Raw genomic sequence first — 23240 nt, forward strand, 5'->3', positions numbered from 1 at the left:
GTGGCTTCATCTTTGGGCTGGAGGGGCTGTCTCCAACAGAGCGCAGATGTATGAAATAGAAAGAAAATTAGGCCTTTCTGATCTATTAGAGTTATTGAGAAGGATTCTCCTCTGGTAAGGACCTCCGCACTATCTCTGGCACTTTTAATGAGCACTGCAGGGAATAAGGTTCACAGCATAAGAGCGCTGCATGCTCCTGCGGGTGTTACTGATAAATGTGTTTAAGCTCAACACTTGGTTAATGTTGCAAGCCTCAACATGGAAGTTCATTAGGGATTATTCACGATTTAAATAAACGAGAAGAACTTACTCGCACCCTTGTAAGTCAGCATGATTTTGGCACAGCCGACAAGAGATAGGGTGTATGTTTTATGCAAAGTTAACTATTTATAAATCACGTTTACTCACGTTGGTAATGTATGGCTCTATGGCCTGAGCGGTTCTCTTCAGCAAGGCTTTGGCCAGATCGTACGCTTGCTTGTTGAGATTCTGCAAGACAAGATGGAGGAAATTAATAATTAAGGTATGTGTGTGAATCTCATGAAACCTGTCAAGGACATGTCCTGGTCTTATTTTAAATAACATTAAATAAATAAAAAAATATTAATAAATTAAAAATACATTTCAAAATTACTGTAAAATAACTTGAAGATAATCAAATCAACATTGAAAATAATCATTTAGGGGTAAAGTGTGCTAATTGACATGGAAATTATTTAATAAGCCTTATTTTCTTTACGTAAATATCATTATAAAATTAAAGATAGTTAAAACAAATACCAACATGGTATAAAAATGTCCACCAAAGCGTTTTTTTCACGCGGCTGGCGTGTTTTTTCAATTGTTTTCAATGGGAGCGCCGCGTTTTTAAAACGCCATGAGCGTAACAAAACGCTGAGCGTTTTTTTCACGCTGAAGCGCTCTGCGTTTTTTACAGGTCGCCGAGAGTTGAAGAATGTTCAACTTTGGGTAAAACACAGCGCTCATCACTGTCACTTTTTACCCAACCGTCCAATAACAGTGGAGGAGGGGCGGGACAAATACCACACCGACCAACTGTCACAACATTCTTTCTGTATCGACATCAACCACCAGAGCTAACCGAACAAAATGGATAAAAAAAATACATTTTTAGTATGAAACAAATTATCTGCGTAAAAGTAAACTGTGCTGCGGATATTCTGTATCATAGCAACGAAGCGTTTGAACTGAAAAAAAAAAACAAAAAAACGCTCTCAAGCGCCCACAGCTAGGCGTTTTCAGCAGAGCGTCTAGCGGTTTCAGCTGGCTAAAAACGCTTTGGTGGACACACGGCCTAAGTTTACTTCAAACAAAACTAAACCCAAGAAGCTAAAGTTCTGCTAAAAGCTTCATTGTATTATCCACATTAAAATTCATTATGTAAAATTAAAATGTAACGTAAAGTACATGACTGTTCATAAGTAATGACATTTTAAATGGCTTTGCAATGCATGAACAAATTATGTAAACACATTAATACAGTATTATAGACATGCAATTATAGGCCACACACACATATATCTATACACGTGTGTGTGTGTGTGTGTGTGTGTGTGTGTGTGTGTGTGTGTGTGTGTGTGTGTGTGTGTGTGTGTGTGTGTGTGTGTGTGTGTGTGTGTGTGTGTGTGTGTGTGTGTGTGTGTGTGTGTACGTGTGTGTGTGTGTGTGTACTTGTACAACTATCTTTGTGAAGACCAGTTTGAGTTTTAGACCATTGGAGTGAGGACAAAGAGAATAAAGTGAGGAGTATTTTGGCCGGTCCTCACTTTCTGAGACCCCTTTAAAGGCCTGTTTGAGGGTCAAGACTTGGTTTTAGGGATAAGGTTATAATTAGGTTAAGGGTAGGTTTAGGGTCAGGGTTTGGGTTAGGCACTTAGTTGTGGTGGGTAAGTTTAGGGTAAGCAGCTACAGATTGCATTGTGTCAATGAATGTCCTCATAAAGATAGATGTACAAGAACGTGTGTGTGTGTCTTTTTTTTTAAATGAGAATCAAGTTTATTTGTTCTCTTGTACCTTGTGTGCTGGGACCAGGTTAACCAGAACAGTATCCAGGAGTTCCTGCGAGACAGAGTCGCCCTCGCAGACAATTGAGCTCATGAGATCCACCATATGCATGTGGACTTTCTGGTTGTGTCCATTGCTAAAAACAAATAAATAAATCATGATAAAAATCAAGAACTGACCTAAAATCAGGTGCACCAGGCAATCAAAGTGAAGAAGCGCAAGATGGGAAGCAAGCGCAATGGGGCAGAGAAAACAGAAACACATCTAGGTTTTTACATTTACACATGAGGGCAGAGCACTGCAGTGTCCCGCTCATAGAGGACATTTCCAACTGAGTGAACATCAGTGGCTGAGATGAATCGCCCCATATGCAGCCTTTATAGTGCACATGCAATGAAGGGTTTCCACCTGGGATTAGCACGCATCATTGTCATCTGACCGAATGCAGGGAAATAATATCGCCGAGCAGGAGGCTGACAGTTCATTAGGACATAACAAATAGGCTGCAGCTTCACATTTGCATCTCAAACAGAAAACAGCAAAATAAGGAGGTGCTTTACTGAATTATGACAGTTGTTATTGAAAGATTCAACGTTGCACTCTCTAACCAAATGGCAGCACTATTACAGGATTACAAAAACTACTGGGTCATGTAATTATAAAAAATATAAAATTAGCAAATATCACTCAAAACATCAAAAACTTTCCCAGAAGTCTAAAATATCTTAATGTTCTTGGTAAAAAAATGTTGGTAAGTGTGTTTGTTCATATGACTATATGCATTTTCATAGTTAAATGAAATTTAAAAAATTTGCATTTTCAAAGTTAAAAGAAACATAAAAATTATTTATTTTCATTTTATGTAATATTCACCCTTAATGTTACCCCAGATGATAATTTAAAGTCATTGTTGTGTTAAATGTGAAAAGTATCAAACAGACCATGATTTTTAGATAAATATATCCTTCGCTTTCGCTGCCTTTGATATCCCACAATCCTGTGCTTTCCATTCTGTGACAGTTCAGCTAAAAATTAAAGATGGCGTCTGAAAGTTGCAGTTGGAGGTCAGTTTGTGTAAATGCACATTTATGACCCACGTTGTCCACTCTTGATGTCATTTCTAGCGATAAATTACTACTGTAGAAATTAAATGTTTACAAGTCATTTCACTCGGTGGCCAGCTTTGAAACGCCTAAATTCTGTTTTCCATTAAATTTTTTTGAGGATTCTGTGTTTTATGATTTAATACAAATTTAAAAAAAACTTTAACAATTTAATCAAGCTTTTAAAATGCAATAAAAAAAATTGTGTCAAATCAGATGCTGTATAAATTTAAAACATGGATGAAAAAATATCTGGGTTGCTTAGAAATAATAATATTATTACTTCGAGAAGTTAATTTTAGTATACAGTAGTGATATATTTCTGTTATAATTTATAAATTAAACTAAAATTTTATTTTGATGGTTTGTCATGAAGATCTTTCAGTTTTAGTTTCACTTTCAGTGCGTATTTGACGGTAGTTTTTCTCAAATGAAACGGTGAAAAGCTTATGAAGTGACTCAAAGCAGCTCTGGAGATGAAGTTCATATGTTCATGTCCTCATATATTGAGACAGCAGACGCTGAAAGCACTGTGAGAGTTACATGTGTGTGTGAGTTTTTGTATCAAGCACCATTCATTCACACAGAGACATGCAGAAATCACTTATTAGCGACATGAACTGAATGGCTGTTGTTGCATTTATTTCTGCTGTGTGATAGGCTATTAGATGAATCCGTGTAAAATCGTGTAAAAATATCCAGAGCTTATTTTATCACATTCTCTATATGAAATCATTTATCGCCCAGCCCTATTTTCCCAATTGGTGACTGGCTCTTTTTTTAGAAGGCGGGACTTACCCCGCATTGGGTGGTGCACTTTCTCCCATTCACTGTACTCACTTTTGTACATCTAAAGTCTTCGGTTTCGTGAGGTACCTTTGTGCGCTGCCTACAAAGTTATTGCCTGATAAGGCAGTGAGGCAACAAGTCAGCTGCCTACGTTTTCGGACGCACCCACTGAGTCATTCATTCGATTAGTTCAAACAGCTGATTCATTCAGGAACAAAGTAGATGGCTCTCTTTATAAATGGGTCATTAAATCATTGGTTCACCCAATTCTTCAAAACGTGGATTCATTCAGAATTTAAACACTGCTGTGTGTTACTCGGAGATGCACAATTGTTCAGCATGTATGTGTATATTAGGGCTGTCACTTTTGAGAAAAATCTAATTCGAATGGGTATTAAATATCAAGCAATGTATCCGAATATAATCGAATATCTACGAGCCTCCCATGAAAAAAAAATCACCGTAACGGAGATTCAATCACAAATTTATTAGCAGTCTGACAGTCATAAACAGGATTCAAGCCATAGTCTGTCTGAAAAATAATTTTTGACTTAATGTTTGAAACAGCAGGTTATCAACTTAATCTATATGTAGTGCCAATATGCACTATGCATAGCCAATCACAAAATTAGGCTAACGTTACATGGAAAAAAAGGTGCTGACCGGTTAAGCAGGAAAGTATGCAGTCATACGATGTTGGACGCCTGGCCGTCTGCTGTGTCTCTGACTCCGCTGCCTCATTTGGATGGTAACTTGACAGGTGAGCGCGAAGATTGGATGTTGAGGATGCGCAAGTAAACCGTTTTTTTTTTTTTTTTTGCAAATTCGGCAAACTACCTTATCTTTAACGGTTACCGTATTTTCCGGACTATAAGTAGCATCAGTCAAAAAATGCGTCATGAGGAGGAAAAAAACATATAAGTCGCACTGGACTATAAGTCACATTTATTTAGAAATTTATTTCACACAAAAAAAACAATGTTATGGACAGGACAGTTCTCCGTTACGGACATGAGCGCTCTGAAAGCGGCACTAAAAGACTGCTTTAAAACTTTCAGAGACCTCAAACAGAAAGCACAAAGCCTGTCTTTAAATTTAAATTTCATTTTGTATTAATTGTATCTTAATTTTAATCATTGTTTCATCAACCACTTGCCTGGATTTAATAAATAAGAAGTAAATATAGTAGAAAATAGATAATCACGACACGGAGGCACCGGCACGTGAACCTGGAGCTCGTCTCATAAATGAGCCGAAACTCAGCGTATACGGTAGCCTACTTGCCTCACAGACCTGAGACATATATAGAAAGCTTGAAATGTCTACTTTTAAACAGAACAATTCAAAACGAAAGAAAACAGACTTTTCTCTGCTTATGCCATCCGTATGAAATGTGCATTTCTCTCTGGCGCGTTCACTACTGCAAAGATCGCGAGTCAGCATCTTCAACTTCATCTTTGCAGCCGACACTGACACAGAAAACACTTGTTTATTAGTAAAAAATTAACATGTTTCCTTGCTATATTTTACATATTCATAGTCATTACTTTTGCTGGTTCTTTGTGACAGCTTTTTAGGTGTGTTATTGGCAGCGCCACCCTCACATGTTACATGAACGCGTCACCACCGCATCAGCACCGAAAACATGGAGATTTTTTTTTCTTTTTGGGGGCATTTTGTTTGTGTTCAGGCTTTCTCAGTTGTCTTTAGCTTAATGTTAACAGTTTTTCAGTTGTTTTCAGTTAATTTTTTTAGGGGTAGGCTACAGGAGCAGAATATACTCTCGTGGCTGTAGACGGTAATGTGTCTCTTGGTTCATGTCAGTCAGTATGAATTAATTTTGATATATAATCCGGAAAATACGGTACTTTACCATTTACGGTGTAGAACCCAAAATATTTCCAGACACTACTTTTTAGATGAGTTGGGGTAGAATTGTCCGCTCAGGCTGGCCGTTCTGGGCGTTATCTTCCATTTTCAAAACAGGGTGGCTTTTGGCTATTATTCGCTTGATTTGGTCATGGGCCTACTCTACAATACGTTTAGAGCACCCGCTACTGGATGAGATGGCAAACAATAAAATAAAAAACAAACGGTCTAATCATAGACTGTAAAAAATGCGCTACCCATGGCACTTTAAAAACCGAATAGTTTATTTATAGTTCGATTACGGATATTTCACATCATGTTCGAATGCATATTCGAATATCGAATAAAAAGTGACAGCCCTAGTGTATATGTGTATACATATACATACATATACATACACACCAAAGAAAATGACAAAATACTAAGATATAATTTTCTTACTATACTGAATGCTTCAATGGTTAGACGTGAACAACAGACTCACTTGATCACTTGAAACAGTGTTCTGTAGAGCTGAGTAAAGATCTCATTACTGTCCTCCAATTCAAAGCAGATGTTGTAGGACTTCACCCAAGCGATGTTCTAGAGAGCCAGAGGGGGAAAGACGAGGTCAGATACTGGTTGAAAAACCATTGTAAGACCTTGCTTCAGAGTACATTAATTGGGTGCCATACCTCCAGAAGATAAAAATATCGATTAAACTGGGCACTCTTGGTGTCCTCCAACCCTTTCAGCTGTCGAGTTATGAACATGAAAATATCCTGAGTGGAAAAGAAGAGCAGAGAGTTTTAATATTTTAAGCACCTGCAAAGGCAAGACTTCACAATGCATGAGAGACCGCAGTGTTATTTTAGTATTTTCTGCAGAACAACTCGATCCCTTGCTGTCTTTTGTTTAAGGTGAAGAAAAAGACACATGCACACACATAAATATCACCCTCAAAATTTCCATGTATTTTTAATGTATGCCAAATTACAATCTAACAGTTCTTTCCCAAAATAAACCAGAAATCACAAAATTGTACTTAATGGGGCCATAAAAGACTTAAGAGTATTAGACTTGTCATGTGATCTCACCATGGCAGCCACCATGGAGGGAAATTAAAATGTAATCATAGATATAAACATTTATAGTTCTTCACTGATATATACAATAACTAACATGACATTCAATAGACTGAGTTTTCCAACCTTAAGTTTATCAGGTGATGTGTACGGTGCCTCGGGGGCGTAGATGCGAAATATATCTGCAAGACAGCAGGCCACGAGCAGTCTGACATCTTTGTCTGGGTGTTTGAGGAAAAAATCTGAGGCGAGATGCAAGGCCAAGTTCAGATAGAGTTCCTTCTCCTCCTCCGAGTCTTGGTCCATATCCATGAAGGTTTTCACCACCATCTGAGGTTGAAAAACACCATAGAACCGTGTGTCAACCACGCATCCAACTAACAGTGTGATGTAAGACACTCTTAATGGGGAACACACTTTCACTTGGCCGTCCTACTTCAAAATAGACATAAGTGACAAACCCACAGAGGGAGGAAACTATCTACAAGCTATAAAAAGAGGCTTGAAATACGAGCATAAAAATGATAATTTCATTCTGTCTGATAAAACTTCAACTGAGTTTTCCGTTTGTGTATCTGTGTAAGTGCCCTATAGAGAGCATTACAGGTGTCTATTTACAACTGGTTTTTGCAGCGTTGAGCTTTATAGCCAAATCACAGGCATGTCTGTTGAGCATGTGAGTAAGTGACTAACTAACTAACTAATAGGGCTGGACACGAATATTCGAATATTCGTTCGGTGGGTTGGTATTCGATTTGAAAATTTGACATTCGAATATTCGTGTTTTTTCTTGCACACCTGGAATCCCCGCGAAACGGTTCTCATTCGCGCTTGAATAAGGCCGGCGACACACTGGCTGCGTGGCGTGAGCATCTCAGCTGCGTGGTGTGTCCATTATTTCGGCTCCCATGTTAACAGGTTGGGATTTGCATACTGCCTGCGTGAGACACGCGGCTCAGGCGCGGCTCGAGCCACGCGGAAAAACGTGCATGCTAGAAATAGAACCGACGCCTAAAAGTGTTCCAGCAATGGGATTGTTCTCTGGCTAGAGTGCAGAACAGCGGAGTTTGTATGGACCGAAGTGCATGCCTGAGCTTGTATTTTGGGTTAAGCTGCATTGCTTTGACATTGTGGAAAATAGAATAATAGAAACAAAATGTATTAGCCTTTTTACCCGTTATTATCCATCTAAATTAATCTCGTTTTTAAATTTAACTTAATTTCATTTTTCTTTATTTAAATTTTGTTTTTCTTTATTTAAATTTCGTTTTTCTTTATTTAAATTTCGTTTTCCTCTATTTTTATTATGTTTTTCTATATTTAAATCTACTCTTTACTGTGTCAGTAATTTGTTAGTCAGAAAAATATTAGACTACCTTAAAAGTATTGCTTAATTTAACAGACCTGTGTGTGTGCGTTTTATATCACTAGTGCAGTGTCCGTTCCCGGAGCATATAAGCCCTGCCCGCGTGAGGCGCGCCGCTTCCCGCTCGCGCTGTTCTGTAATTTACTAAAAGTTTATTAATTCTCTCGCGTGTCCATCTATATTGCACCAAATGCGACACTGCACTCCCTTGTTAAGTCGATTGGATGAAAAGTTCTCGAAATAATCAAAATGCAAATGGACAGACAGACATAGAGAATACTGCCTTTATTAGAGAGAAGAATATGTTCAGCCCCCTCTCTCCGAAGCTTCGAATATACGATGTTCATTACTACCGAGCTTCGAAGCTCAAAAAAATGGTATTCGGACCAGCCCTACTAACTAACTAACTAAAGTAAAAAGGGGTGGGGGTAATTAATAAATAGAAAAAAGAGAAAATAATCGTTAGTCCCAGCCCTTGAAATAAGTTAATATTACAAACTGTTTCTGCAGTTTTTTTTGTTTTTTTTTACATGTACATTCATTGTATATCTAACCGAAGAGTGGTACAGACATGCTTCAGTACCAATTATTCATTGTAATTACATCCACTAATCATAAACTCTTTCCACTTTGATGAATGACAGATTGTTCCTCACCTTCAGTCTCCGAACCATCTCCTCCTTGGAGATCTTATCGGAGATCTCCTTCACCCCCGGCGGGTAGGTGATTTTGCCGTCTGTGGCTCGATTCTTGGAGTGAGCCATGCTCTCCAATCAGTGATTGCTGAGAAAGAGAGAGAAAAAAAAAGACATGAATATGAACACTTATAAATGAACAGGGAATTTACATCAATTACTCTTTTGGAAAATGTGCTATTAAAGAAATGGTCTAATGGATTCTGTATAAATCCTGGATCTCTCCCCCCAAAAAAGTTAAGGCAAAATCTTTAACTTTTTTTTTTTTTTGAAAATTGCAGGATGCTGGCCAAAACTTCACCTCCTGTGGATGGTTAAATATTGACGACTCTAAAAAAAAAAAAATCCATTTTAGAAAGAGCAGTCTCATGCATTTTATTGCCACATAGACATTTAAATTCAAAGAAATGCTACACTTTCAACTCAAGCTGATGTGCACAGAGGTTTTGCCGATTATCCAACTAAAACACTACACCCACATATATCAGCTATAACACCAAGTGTTCTAAATCCAAATAGACAAGTCAAAAATGCAAACTAAGCAATCTTTGTGCGATTGAAAAGTGTTGTGCATGTTCTTCAGCTATAATTCATATTATAAACAAGTTACAACAAGTTATAAACAGCACATTTAAGCCTACTGGCATAATGAAGAGTAAAGATTAAATAAGGAAAAACACAATCAAATGCTTCATCAAGTTAAGTTTTTATCCAAGTAACAAGAAGATGGAGAAAGATGCATCACTTGTAATTTTTTAAAAGGCAAATACTCTTTACTTTACATTACAACAATTAGGGATATACCAGCAGGCACGATTAACCGGTAGGGATTTTGGACTACCAAATCGCAATTATGCTTGTGACATTTCTGTGCTACGCAGTCACAAAAGCTTATCGTTTGCATGCGTTTTTAAGTATCGCCGTTTAAAAACAAGTGATTTTTAACCATTGAAGCACCATAAGCAGTGAAAATTTCTTTGAATTCGCAATTTAAAAAAAAAAAAAGTCTAAATCTCCACTCTGAGTTTGCATGTTCGGATTAGAGGTCTACACAGTGAACCCGAGACCCGTTGACCCGGGACTAGGCATGTGCCGGTATCAACTTTTCATGCTGCGATTAGTTGATTGAGCTTTTACCACGGTATACGGTATTATCACGATATTTTAATTGCTCAAGAGAAATGGATGGATTGGTAGGGAGGGGGGGGGGTGTAGAAAAAAAAAAACTACTTGCATTACAACAGTGATTGTCAAAACATTTGGTAGGCTAACTAAATAGAATTTTACACAATTTTCACGCTTTCAATTCTTGGGATTTGATTTCAATCTTGATTCAGTATTGACTTTTTGGATAAATATTAGGTATGCTACAGTAGATAGACGTTAATTTTTCTCAAGAAAAAATATATCTCACATAATGCTGTAAACATACAGAGATCCCTGTCAGCTGGTATTATTAAAGGTTAAAAATTAACTAATTAAATTAAATATAATTTGGTTTTCATTATAATAAAAATTATGACACAAGTAAAAATAAATACAAATGTAATATAGTGCACATATTTAGCAAAATACTCCTTTCTATAGCTATTTTTTTCTAGTCAACTAACGTGTTGGTCATTAAATGGTTTTCCTGAGGTAAATGTAACCTTCTGTGACATAATTGTTCACCTGCAGTTTTATTGACCTCTTTCCGTGGTTGAAAAACACTGAATGATCGATATTATGTATGAGTCATATATACCTTTCGGTAAGTTGTAGCCTACTGTATCTTTAAATAAAAAGTAACAGATGATCGGTTTACTTGAACTGAGGCGCTACAGTGATCTGTCAAGTCACATTTACAAGCACCAAAACAGTATTTATTGTCTGAATTTCGTAATAAAATGGACAGAACATGAGAGCTGAGAATTGTTTTCATACCATAATAACCTGCTCTGTCTAGTCTGTCGGTCTCCGTGTCCTCTTTGCTCCGCGATTTTTCTCTGCGTGAGAAACTGCATGTGGCGCGAGAGCGTTTGAAAAGTGTAAATTGCGTGAGTCTCACACTGAATGCGTATTGACAGCTCTGCTTTTAGAACGGGGATAAATCGTCGGCAGCGTGCCTCCTTCCGCCATGCTTCTTCTCCATGTGAGGATTGTTTACATTAGACTAGAGTGCGCACTGCGCCGCATGCACACAGTGCTAATACATGTGGGGATTGTTTACATCAGAGTGCGCACGTGTTTCGCGCAGCATACGCAGTGTTTGTTTAAGCGGTTGATGGAAAATAAGCTAATACGCGTTCTATAAATATAAATTCTGATCTATTATTTTTCACGGTATTTTGAAGTGCCCACGATAACAATATCGTGCATATTCATTAGCGCGATTTATCGCATTACCGAATACCGGCACATGCCTACCCGGGACCCGACCCGGGACCCGTACGGGTTCGGGTCTATATTTTAAATGATCAGCCGGGTCCGGGTCGGGTCCGAATTTATTACTTCGGGTCCCGGGTCTGTTTAACATTGTGTGTAATACCCGTGCGATCGGAGTCATTAGATCAGACTCGGAGAAAACCCGGTCGTGATTAGACACTGCTTGTGTTTTTTTTGTAACTTGCAACTTGTAAAATTAGGACACTCAAAATAAATTGCGTTAAAAAGCATATTTTAGGTTGATCCAGCTAGCGTGCATGTGCAGTCTCAAGCGCGTGTCATGTTTCTATGGCAACCAGTTACCAGAGCTTCAGTGAGGGACCGCCAAACCGCGCTTTAGATTTTACAATATAAATTAACCGTCTTGTTTAATCTTAAAGTTTTAGTGGTCAGATTAGGACTCGATGCAGAGCAGAGAGCACAGAGATGATAGCAAATAAATAACGTCAGCGGCCATGGCACTGAACGAGCAATCGTTATTATAACGTTAGTTCAAAAGGGCAAACAGTCAAAGTTATTATGCGAGTTAACTCGAGTCAGAATGTAAGTTAACGTTACATGTGCAAAGTTGCATTTGTCATCCGTCACCGTGACATCAAGTGGACTTTTGAAGCTGAAATAATGAGTGGATTAAGCTTGGACTTGGAATAACGAGAGGAATAACATGAATAACTTTCTTGTCGGAGGATTGTAATGCATGATCACAGCCAGTCAGGTAACGTTACAAGGAAGGGAGAGGAGACTACTAAGCTACCACGGCTTAAATTAGGTAAGACAAAAAGTTGTATTTTTCGCAACAGGTTTATTGACTTGTAATAGCAGTTTAAGGTGGAATTAGGGGTGGGCGATATCTCGATATTTACGATATATCGAGATATTTTTTAAACTCGATATGGATTTTGACATATCGTATATATCGATATATTGTTTATATTTAATTCTGATTTCGCCAATTTGCTTGTTTGCCTTCTCTGTGTTGTGCTCGCGCTCGCCCTCCTCCGCCTCCTTGCTTTTGTTCCCCCTCCCCTCGCGTGTTGTCTCATTCAACCAAGTCCCCCGAGTTCGGTCAGGCACATCAATCTTTCCCCGCCCAGCGAGTGCTTGAAGTGCGTCAGAAACAGCGCGCGCGCGCGATCAGTTGTTGTTGGTAATTTTTTGTGTAGCGTCGCCTCTCGCCGCATTGCTTTTGTTTGAGGGCGCTTAAAACACTCACACTTAACATGCTCCCCTGTAGAAACGGGCCTGGCAGCTCGCGCCAGGTCTAGACACGGTGAAAGTTTCCTGATTGTGACGGATGGCCGAATTTACATGACACATTATAAATTAGCATTAGCCTAAGTTACCTATTCTGCTATATAGGCTACAGTGTCAAAAAGAAGAGAAGAGGATAAAGGTGGATAAAGACAGAGGTAAAGTGATGTAATGAATGAAGAGTTTATCTAATTGCATAGTAGTAAGATACTGTAATTTAATGGCAGTTATTTTTACCTTAAACTTTATGCTAGCAGTTGTTCTGAGTTCCCCAGAGGCCCCAGACAGTGTGATTTTGTAACAATCATGTCAATTTTTAGATGCATTTTTATCACTTTTTTTTAAATTAATGTTTTACTCTACAGTTGTGCAGTTTTGGGGGGATATGTGGCATTTTTTTTTTTATTTATTTGCCAAAATTAGTAATGATATTTCTATACAGGTTTATTAAAAATAGTGCAATATGTATTATTTCTTCCTTTATTTTACAGTTAAATTATTATTTTTGTATACAGGGATTTTTTTTTTTTTTAAATGTCGCAGAAGCACTTTGTTCCTACATGAACTGCCTACCTATTTGCACTTCAATAAAAAAAGACTTTGTGGTATTTGGCATATTTGTTTTTGCAGTAGTTTTCGGGGGGTTATTTTTCCTGTAAAGATATCGAGATATATATCGTATATCGAGATATAGCAAAATATATCGAGATATATTTTTTGCTCCATATCGCCCAGCCCTAGGTGGAATATGTGACAATCGGGTCCAGTCGGGTCTGTGTCTTCCCGTCGGTTTCGGGTCCAGCTTTCAAATAATAGACGGGTCCGGGTCGGGTCCAGTTAGGCATTTCTCGGATCTGCACGGGTCCGGGTCCAGCTTTTGAAATAATAGACGGGTCCGGGTCGGTTCGGTTTAGCACATTACGGGTCTCTTTCGGGTTCGGGCACGAATTTTTGGACCCGTGAAGACCTCTAGTGGAAGGGGCGCGAATGTGTGGCAGGCCAATGAGTGTGAGAAGAAAAGGGAATGGCCACTGTAACTGGCTAATTTGTGAAGGGGGAGGGTCCTAGAGATAATCGAGCGCGCGTAAACGTCAGTGGGAAGGAGACGGAGACAAATATCAATGTCACGGACAGACACAGTAGGATGATGATGATTCAGAGTCAGAGGTTTGTAAGGTGATAAAGGCCTGAACCCACTATTTTCGGGAAGACTGGCTACGAGAATTCAGCTGGTTGAGGTACTGTAAGGAGATGAACTCCATGAGCTACGAATGTGGCAGTCGCTACCCCAGAACTGCGGGGAAAACGAAATTTGCAGACAGTGCAGGCACTTCGCAGTTTAAACACTCAATCTCAGCCTCAAGCATAGAGTATGCCGTGACATGTTAATAAATAAAAACAAAATGAAAGTGGAAAAAAAACTGCGCTACTCAGCACTCATTCTGCTTCACAGACCGTTCAATAGTTCGAACCAATAATAGACAGAGCTCCTCTCGCCAGTCGCGGGCCGATCGCGATTATGCGAAACAGTTACATCGTGGAGATCCCGTGAAGAAATCCATTGAGTTCGCGACAGAATTAATAACATTGCTGCGAGATCAAGTGAGAAACATTCAGATTTGACGCAGAATTCTCTGTTATAAACCATATCAGATCAAACAGCGCTGACGTGGAAACCAGGAGAAACATGTGCAATGAGCGAACAAGTTATAGAAGGCTTGGTCCACAGATCAGCAACATTCACCTTGGATTTAATGTAGTAACACTAACTGTAACTATGGTATACTGTGGTTATAACAGTAGCCTACACATATTTTTCCAGCACTTCAAAACTATATTATCATATTTAAATGTTATTTTTTAATGTGTTGACCAAAACATTTTTTGTTCTTCCTTTAAAGATTGTACCTATTTATAAAACTAAAAGTTTCAAGAAGTAGGAAAACTCACACTTATTTTTTTAAAAAAAAAGAAAAAGATTAAATTACTATTGTAAACATAGCTGCAGAGGACGCTTACTGGCTATTTTCACTCCATAATATCTATTTTGTCACTCATTTTGCTTTTGAATTAATATTAAGACATTATGAATGATAATAATTAAAGTTAACTTTATCTATAGGGTAAACGTACCTATTAAGCTCAAGTACCCATTAAGCACACTACCATCTTGGAGCTCAGATTATAAAAAGAAACAGCAATGTATTATCCTATTTGATGTATTAACCAATTGATGTGTTTGTTACTATATACCTCCTGTAATTTTAAACCAATCAGACCATTGCACACTGAGATATGTGTGTCCATGTGTTCACACTGTCTGGCGGCTATTTTCAAAGCTGTCTGAAAACTTTCACCAGAAGAGGAGCCCCTCAGATGTGCATTTTTTATATGTTTAAGCCTTTATTTTGAAGAAGTACATCTTCTTATTGCAAAATTAAGAGATTAATGTTTAGACTTTTGAATATTATAACCTGGAACCTGGATGTGGGAAATAATTACAGTTAGATCTAAAAGATAGTTTTAGCAACATAGCCCAGATGCTACGAACATAGCTAGCTTATTAGCTGTATAAGATTGTGTGCTACATTAATATATTACTTCACAGGAATTAATGGCTTGTACTTTTAAATCCATAATATTATAATTTTACATTTTATTGATAGTCTGTGGTTTTAAACTGCTGTAATTTTTAAAGAATTCATATTATTGTTAGGTGAGCTTAAAGGGTGCACTACTATGACAATCACACAGCTTCAGTGTGACATCAATTAGAAAAAGCATAATTTCATAGATATTGTCTATAATAGTTGTTCATATTAAAATTGGTATAAACTTAATACATTACCTAGATTATTAATTTAGCTAAATATTTTCCTTTAAATTTTAATTTAATATTTATTAATTAAAAAATGTTTTTGCTCCAATTAAGCACAGTGTGTGCTCCCTTTAAGCTCACCCACATTAAACGTCTATGTAAATACTTAATAATCAGAATTTAAATATTAACTGATGGTTGTCACTATGTTAATCTTCAAAAAAATGATTAATAAACTTATTTTCACAGTCTTAAGATGACAAAAGCTAGACGAAACTATAGTGTATGCCCAAAGATGAAAGAGGCATGTCATACAAAGAAGGAGCCATCAGAAACCTGTCGTATCTGTCCAAGAAGTTTGGAGTAGACAGGAAAGCTCTGACCCAGAGAGTTAAAGGGATACTCCACTTTTTTTGGAAATAAGCTCATTTTACAACTCCCCCAGAGATAAACAGTTGAGTTTTACCGTTTTCGAATCCATTCAGCCGATCTCCGGGTCTGGCGGTACCACTTTTAGCATAGCTTAGCATAATGAATTGAACCGGACAAGACCATTAGCATCTCTCTCAAAAAAATGACCAAAGAGTTTCGATATTTTTCCTATTTAAAACTTGACTCTTCTGTAGTTACATCGTGTACTAAGACGGACGGAAAATGAAAAGGTGCGATTTTGAGAGTATAGTTCCTAGCCATATCAGCCTAGAAAATTTAAACTTTACATTTTCCGTCGGTCTTATTACACGATGTAACTACAGAAGAGTCGAGTTTTAAATAGGAAAAATATCGAAACTCTTTGGTCATTTTTTTGAGAGAGATGCTAATGGTCTTGTCCGGTTCAATTCATTATGCTAAGCTATGCTAAAAGTGGTACCGCCAGACCCGGAGATCGGCTGAATGGATTCGAAAACGGTAAAACTCAACTGTTTAACTCTGGGGGAGTTGTAAAATGAGCCTATTTCCAAAAAAAATGGAGTATCCCTTTAAGGAGCACATTGGTTTGTTTTGTTATTTGATTTTTCAATATGGGTTACATAGCTGAACGTGGACTAGTCTAGATGTTGCAATGAGTTTGAATGACACGTCACTATGAATAGGATAGGCTACCTGATCAAATTGAATGCCTTGTTGCTTGATTTTAGTGTTCTGTTTTTTTGTGATTGACTCTGTACCTTCAAATAAAACTTTTTTCAATTATTCCTTAAAAAGGTTGTTTAAAATAAACAAGAATTTTTAATAAAACTTGTTGTGAGCTTATTGGGAACAGGGGTGTGCTTAAAGGGTACAAAACGTACCCATTAAGCACAGCCAGACTTTTTATATTTAATGATGTACATCTTAATTGAAATACTTTTGTCATTTAAAATAAAATGAAATATTATAGTGTGAGAGATTAATATTTTATTTTAAAATAACTTCTTGTACTAAAACCAATATCTTGTGCACTAAAAATGTCTCAATGTAGATTTTGGTGAGCTTAATAGGTACGTTTACCCTACACCTCAGATTAAGCTCAGTGCTTTGTCATCCCACAGTGCTACCAAATACGTTCTGTAGAACTTAGTGCCGCTGCCCTCAAATGTTAGTCTGGAGCCCTGTGAACTTAAAATAAAACTGCACATTGTAATTTCTGTACGTTAAGGCTATTTATTATCAAAGCATTTGTCAGTAATAGTTATTTTGGGGGAAAATGTGAATAATTGCATTGCAAGGTGATTTAAGGTGTGCCCCTAAATTTTCTGCTTGCGCTCCTAAAATTTTAAGTCAGGGGCTACAGCGCTCCTAATAAAAAAAGTTAGTCTGGAGCCCTGCTAGAGTAAATTTTTCTAGCTGACTAACGAGTTTATGATCACTGGATGTTTTTTCTGAGGTAAATGAGTTACATGACATTGTTTACTAACGTCTTTCCACGGTTGAAACACTGATTGAGCGATTCCATGTGGCATGATACGGACTTCGATAAGTTGTACTCTATCTTTTAACACACTTTCAGATGCTCTTTCATGTTTATTTCGCGCTGTAACTGGTGTTAAGGCGGAAGAGAAGATCATGTGCGCTCCGCGCTGCTGCTTCTCTTGAGCTGTGCCAGAGCGATCTCACGCAACAGCGCCAAAACGGTAATTATGTTTTTGAATTTCGTAAGAAAATGGCCGTAATTTGAAATCTGAGACTTCGTTTCATATCAATAATATCAAAGCACAAATATTATTGCGATTTATTTTATGGGATGCGCGCAACAATGTTCCATTCATTCATCAACTGAAAACAGGATGACTAATCGATTCTTGGGATTTAGGAATCGATATTGTTTCGTACAAATGAGAATCGATTAAAATCGAGAAATCGATATTTTTTACCCAGCCCTACTGGCTATACTGATCTAACTGCGTATATATTGGTATAAATGGTGCCAGGTTACTGACGTTGACCCGGTGGTTCCCCCCGTGTCGGATGTTTGGCGTTTCCTGCAGCACAGACTGGAAAATAATGTGAGTTAACCCACGCTGAAGGAATACGTGGCCGCTACGGTTTCGTTCCGTTCCGTTCCCCGGTTACGGTGCAATCGATAGGAAGGCGTGCTCTGGTGGTCAGATTCTCAGGGGAGCGAGGAGATTATGTCCTTCACGGCCGGCTTCAGTGCCGCCGTGGAAATTTGCTGTAGTTTGAGGGCTCATTCTCTACCGCCTTTCGAGCTCTTGGTTTCGAGTGCTATTAAAGAGCTCTCCCTGAAAAAAAAATAGACAAAAAACAGCTCTGTTCCATGCCCTTGCTTCAGCTAAGCGCATTGGAGACTTACATGTGTTCTCATGGACAGTGATATTATCTGTTTCGGACCGGCGACTGCAGTATTACGTGCCTAAAGCACAGGATGTTTCTCTGCCCGCTTATCTGCTGAGCTGTCATCAGCGCTGACGCTCAGAGCGCTGTTTGCCCTGTCAGGGTTTTGCGGATGTATGTGAATCGCGTGGCCGCCTTCCTTCAGTCGGGCCAGCTTTTCGTGTGCTTTGGTTGCTGTACTAAGACAACAGTCTCAAAACAGAGACTTTCTCACTGGATTGTGGACGCTGTCGCGCTGGCTTACGCGTGCCAGGGGAAGGTTGTCCCTAGGGCTGGGCGATAAATCGATTTTATCGATTAACTCGAATGTGTAGTTTACAGGGCTCGACATTAAGGCTTGTCCGCTTGCCCGGGACAAGTGGATTTTTTTGTAGGACAAGTGGAAGAGAAAATTAGTTGTCCCACTGGACAAGTTAAATTTCAAACAAAATAAAATGCCATGTTACTTCACGTTATGTGCCACTCATTACGTCTATAATTTTACAGATTTAAGTTTACCGATTTGAGACGTCGCATAACTGCCAGATTCAAACTGTGCTTTCGTGCGTTGCCTGGCGCTGAGCCAGAGTCGGACACGTTCAGCGCTGTCATATATCACAACTAAGCAGTGTTTTTAACCTCATAATGTTTATTTTAGGCTTCAGATATTTAAATACACATAAGCACGAGTAAAACAATACATTTGGAGTTTGTAAAATACACACTGATGTCTGTGGAAGCAGCAATAACAATCTATTCAAACATAATTTGCCGACACACTCAAAAAAATGATTCAAGGCCTTCTTAGGTATGACACATTTAAATTGTGTTCACTTTATTTAAATATATCTAATTAGGAATAATACGTATATATATTTAATAAGTCTAACATAAAATGTATAAATAGTGTCATCTATGAGATTTCATTTAATTTGGTTAACTCAAATTAATTTGGCTTCGGAGAGCGTCATTTGCGCATGTGCAAGACAAGCTCAGAGAAGAACATGCTCAGAGGGTGTGGCCGCCATTTTATCGTCTGCCGCTGCAAGGACTGCGCATCGTCGTATTCGTTATTGGTAAGTATTAACTTGTTTGAGTATTTGTAATAAAGAATTTATCTCACTGTAAGAGGATGTGTAACTTATATCATAATTTTGAGTGAAATATGCAACAGCAGTGAAAGTTATGCAAGGTGAATTGTTTTAAGTGTCCCTTCGATAGCTTAACTTACTCACGCAACGTGCAAATTCTGTGTTAGACCAGTCTAACGATCCCGAACTTGACTGTAACTGTGCAAAATTGGTTCTTAACTTATTGGCTTGCTAGCTGGATTGATCCGTCATAAAATGAATTGGAGGCTTGCGATCGCCGCGATTGTTTCGGCGCCGAGTCTATTTTTAGCTGCGTCACTCACTCACGCTGAATTGGCCACAGTGCGTTTTTCTTGATCAAATTTGACCTGCCTAACATGAAAAATAAGACATTTCACCATAAAATCATGAAGTGAGGTGTTCCGTGTTTCACAATCACAATATTAAGATTACTTTGATCATGTAAACTACCTATTTACAACATCGTAGCTGAGCTGCCCAAGGTAAATCAGAGCAAGTGACAGACGGGTTAGCCTAAGTTACATCAGAACACCTGAAAAATGTGACAGAATGGACGATAGTCGTCTGTTTTTGCAGTAAACACGCTATTTGATTAACGCTATAAAACGCATATTTGTTGAAATTATCGATCTATGTATTCTGTGAAGTCCCATTCGTTTCTCAAAAAAATAAGCATCTATCTATCTATCTATCTATCTATCTATCTATCTATCTATCTATCTATCTATATATTACATACGCACTTTGATGGCGTATAATATGATATAAAAAGTCATTTTTGCGTATCAATTGCACTATGAAACACAATGCATGCTATAGATATGCATAGATATATGCATAGATATAGACAATTGTACCAAGTAAACATTTAAAATTATTTTAAAATCAATTTAATTACTTGAGAGAATTGTAAAGTGTCATATTAAGGGATTAGTTCACCTCAAAATGAAAATTTCCTGATAATTTACTCACCCTAATGTCATACAAGATGTTCATGTCTTTCTTTTTTCAGCTGGGATCATGCAGAGCCCTTTGAAGCACTTCAGAGCCTTTCGAAATTGCATTGATTTGGACTTCAACTATTTGGTTACCGTTGAAGTCCATTGTGTGGAGAAAAATCCTGAAATGTTTTCCTCAAAAAAATTAATTTCTTTTCCACTGAAGAAAGAAAGACATGAACATCTTGGATGGCATTGGGGTGAGTAAATTATCAGGAAATTTTCATTTTGAGGTGAACTAATCCTTTAAAGGTATAGCGGAGGATCTTTCCGAATTTTAGATAAGAACCGCCCTCTCCACTTTTTGAAAAAATGCACATGCGCAACACACTACCTGCTCCCGAGAGGGAACGCCTATTAAACGTGTGCGAGGTTCTCCTCGTGCACGCTCTGTTTACAAGTTGCTGTCGGCATCACTCATACAAGATTACTTTCCAAAAGAAGATTTGCACTTTTTCTCCAAATAGCATGCCAAACTTTACCTGTCAAGTAGAAACTTCGCGACTGAGGCATCAGTGGGAAGCCCAACCTGTGTTTTCAGCGCACGCCATCGTGTGAAACAATCTCCCAAAAACACTCTGATCTTGTTTCTCTCTTCTGAGGCCTTTCTCTTCTTCTCATACAGTTCGTACAAACTTTTTCTCTTGCGACCCTCTGACATTTTCAAAGGACCCGGTGAAACGGCGAGCTTCAATGAATGGCTTAAACCGGAGCTCTAGCTCACCACCACACATAAACACCTGAAAGTGCGCATGCGCAGAAAGCGAAAACTAGGGGACGAGCACGTACGACGGCCTTACGTAAACATATCACCAGAATGATTGACACTTAGGTGGACCAATAGTTTACACTACCCACCCGGAAAAAGAAAATCCTCCGCTATACCTTTAAGTGAACGAGTTGGGTAAAACAGAACCATGTAAACAAAAAGCATATTTTCATGTGAGTACTGGTTCCCACTCCTAATCAACATCTTCTCTTTCACAGTTTTATGAACATGACCAGGTGAACAGCAACCTCCTATTTATAGTAAGTCATATTCAAATATTCTGATTTAGGCTGCTTGTGTCATTTGTTAAATATGGTATCTTATAATACTTTTTTATTCTTCTTTTTAGGATTGTTTCTTTTTTAGTGCAAAGAATGTGTCCATCGAAACTAGCTAGCAGGTATTTGTTTCTGCAGCATTTTAGGCAGACTCATGTGTGCTTTAGGGGCAGTTTTCGCTATCCATGTCCATACACAGATTGCCCATGCACGTTTAGTACATGGAGTAAGCTTCTTAATCACACATACAAAAATACATGCTAAACAGGAAACTCCAAAGCCAGAAGAATTAACAACATTCCAGTATCATGTGTGTTCATGCAAGGAGCTAGCAACAGAAAGATTATTTTCAACACATAAATGGACATCTCAGGCATAATGAAACAGTTCAGTGTATGTTTGTAGGATGTGCATTTGAAAGTAATATTTACAGTACATTTAACACCCACAGATACCGGAAACACAATCCACATTCCACATTCATTAATAGAATTCAAACCCATTGTCGTCAGCCAATGCCCATGATAGAGGTGTTTAAGAATCAATGGCCAGCTCTATTTCAGCAGGGTGAAGTAAGTAAACATGTTATGTAGTGTTTTATTTTAGTCGTTATTGGGTTCTTTTCGTAATAAGAAATTGTTTTTTGTTGTTGTTTTTTTCCATTTTGAAGGTGTAAGCAGAGTTCATGCAGATCACTATGAAGCCACTGCAGTCAATGTTCCTACAGCTGGACCACTTTTCAGATAAACTGATGCAGATCTTCAAGAGCAAAGGAGGAGTTAAGGGGCAAAAGATCAAAAACGCCCTGGCGATCAGAGACTCTGTTAGTATAAATGCATGCAATGTCTTCTGTTTTGTCTAGTTATTGTACAGCTTTCTGCATTTGGCTAATTTCAGTCTTGATTTTCCCCCTGCTGTAGTGTGACAACATAAACATCAGGAGAGAGTGCACCCTGAAAGGCCTGATGATCTACCTGACTGAAGATCCAGACTCTTTCTTCAAGGAGTATGTGGTAAGTGATTATTATGAATATAACAACAATGTTAATACTTTTATGTTTTAAAAGAATATATGATTGATTATTATTAAATGCTCAATTTTCATTTTCATTTCACAATAAAATAGGTATTTTTTAATAGGAATAATTTTGCAGGGGTAATAACTTTGTGTATGCCTTTCATTGTTCATCTGAACACAATAGAATTTGTAGAAGTTTTCAGATGTGTATGCAGGGCTCTCAAGTTTTACCAAAAGCTTGGAGTGAGATCACATGCGGTTAGGGGAGGAGCCCTAATGGAGCCCCGCCCCCATATGTCCCCGCCCCCCAATTTGACCCATTGTTCATAATTAACCAGCCCAAATTGAAATTATAACAATTGGTAAATCTGATAAATGACAGAGCAATTCATCACATCCAATATACTCATTAATGTTATATTTCAAAATTACAAATAAGTTATACAAAAATATAACAAATTGCTCCAAACAGTTTGAAAAAACAAATCTTTTTGCATTTTGAATGTGTCTAGTCAAAATGGTATAATTATTTATTGTGTGGTGCATGGGACATTGTGAACAAATGACATATTAGAGTATTATTAAGGTGTGTGTGTGTGTGTGTGTGTGTGTGTGTGTGTGTGTGTGTGTGTGTGTGTGTGTGTGTGTGTGTGTGTGTGTGTGTGTGTACACAAGAGTACACACTCCAGCTTATGAAATGTGTTTTGTGTTTGAAAAATACAAATGCAATGGCAATGATTAATGTATGTTTTCACAGGATATAAAATATTACCCAGAGCACTCTGCTTTAATACATGTAGCCTTAATGTAACTAGAAAGACTATTAATACAGAATAATATATAATT

The 23240-nt window shown here is 38.0% G+C and overlaps 1 protein-coding gene and 1 long non-coding RNA gene across 5 annotated transcripts in view; one reads left to right on the forward strand and one right to left on the reverse strand.

Moving 5' to 3' along the window:
• pds5b (PDS5 cohesin associated factor B) overlaps positions 1-23240 on the reverse strand; it is a 55636-nt gene that overhangs the window by 24123 nt on the left and 8273 nt on the right. For 2 of the 4 annotated variants that reach the window (XM_081371260.1, XM_081371261.1), the window contains 6 exons: positions 8874-9000; positions 6978-7181; positions 6462-6548; positions 6272-6369; positions 2036-2162; positions 409-489 (listed from right to left, as the gene is read on the reverse strand). In XM_081371260.1, the coding sequence (XP_081227386.1) occupies positions 409-489; positions 2036-2162; positions 6272-6369; positions 6462-6548; positions 6978-7181; positions 8874-8981 (705 nt within the window). In that variant the 5' untranslated portion in view covers positions 8982-9000. Of the gene's footprint in view, positions 1-408; positions 490-2035; positions 2163-6271; positions 6370-6461; positions 6549-6977; positions 7182-8873; positions 9001-10835; positions 10887-20811; positions 20939-23240 lie in introns of those variants that run through there. The other 2 variants (XM_081371262.1, XM_081371263.1) reach the window with 2 other exon arrangements.
• Positions 21286-21940, forward strand: LOC308694027. The gene is made up of 3 exons (XR_014030549.1): positions 21286-21358; positions 21448-21498; positions 21828-21940. It is a non-coding gene; the product is annotated as an uncharacterized lncRNA (long non-coding RNA).

This window comes from Scardinius erythrophthalmus (genome assembly GCF_964197995.2).
Source record: "Scardinius erythrophthalmus genome assembly, chromosome: 7".
Lineage (NCBI taxonomy): Eukaryota > Metazoa > Chordata > Actinopteri > Cypriniformes > Leuciscidae > Scardinius > Scardinius erythrophthalmus.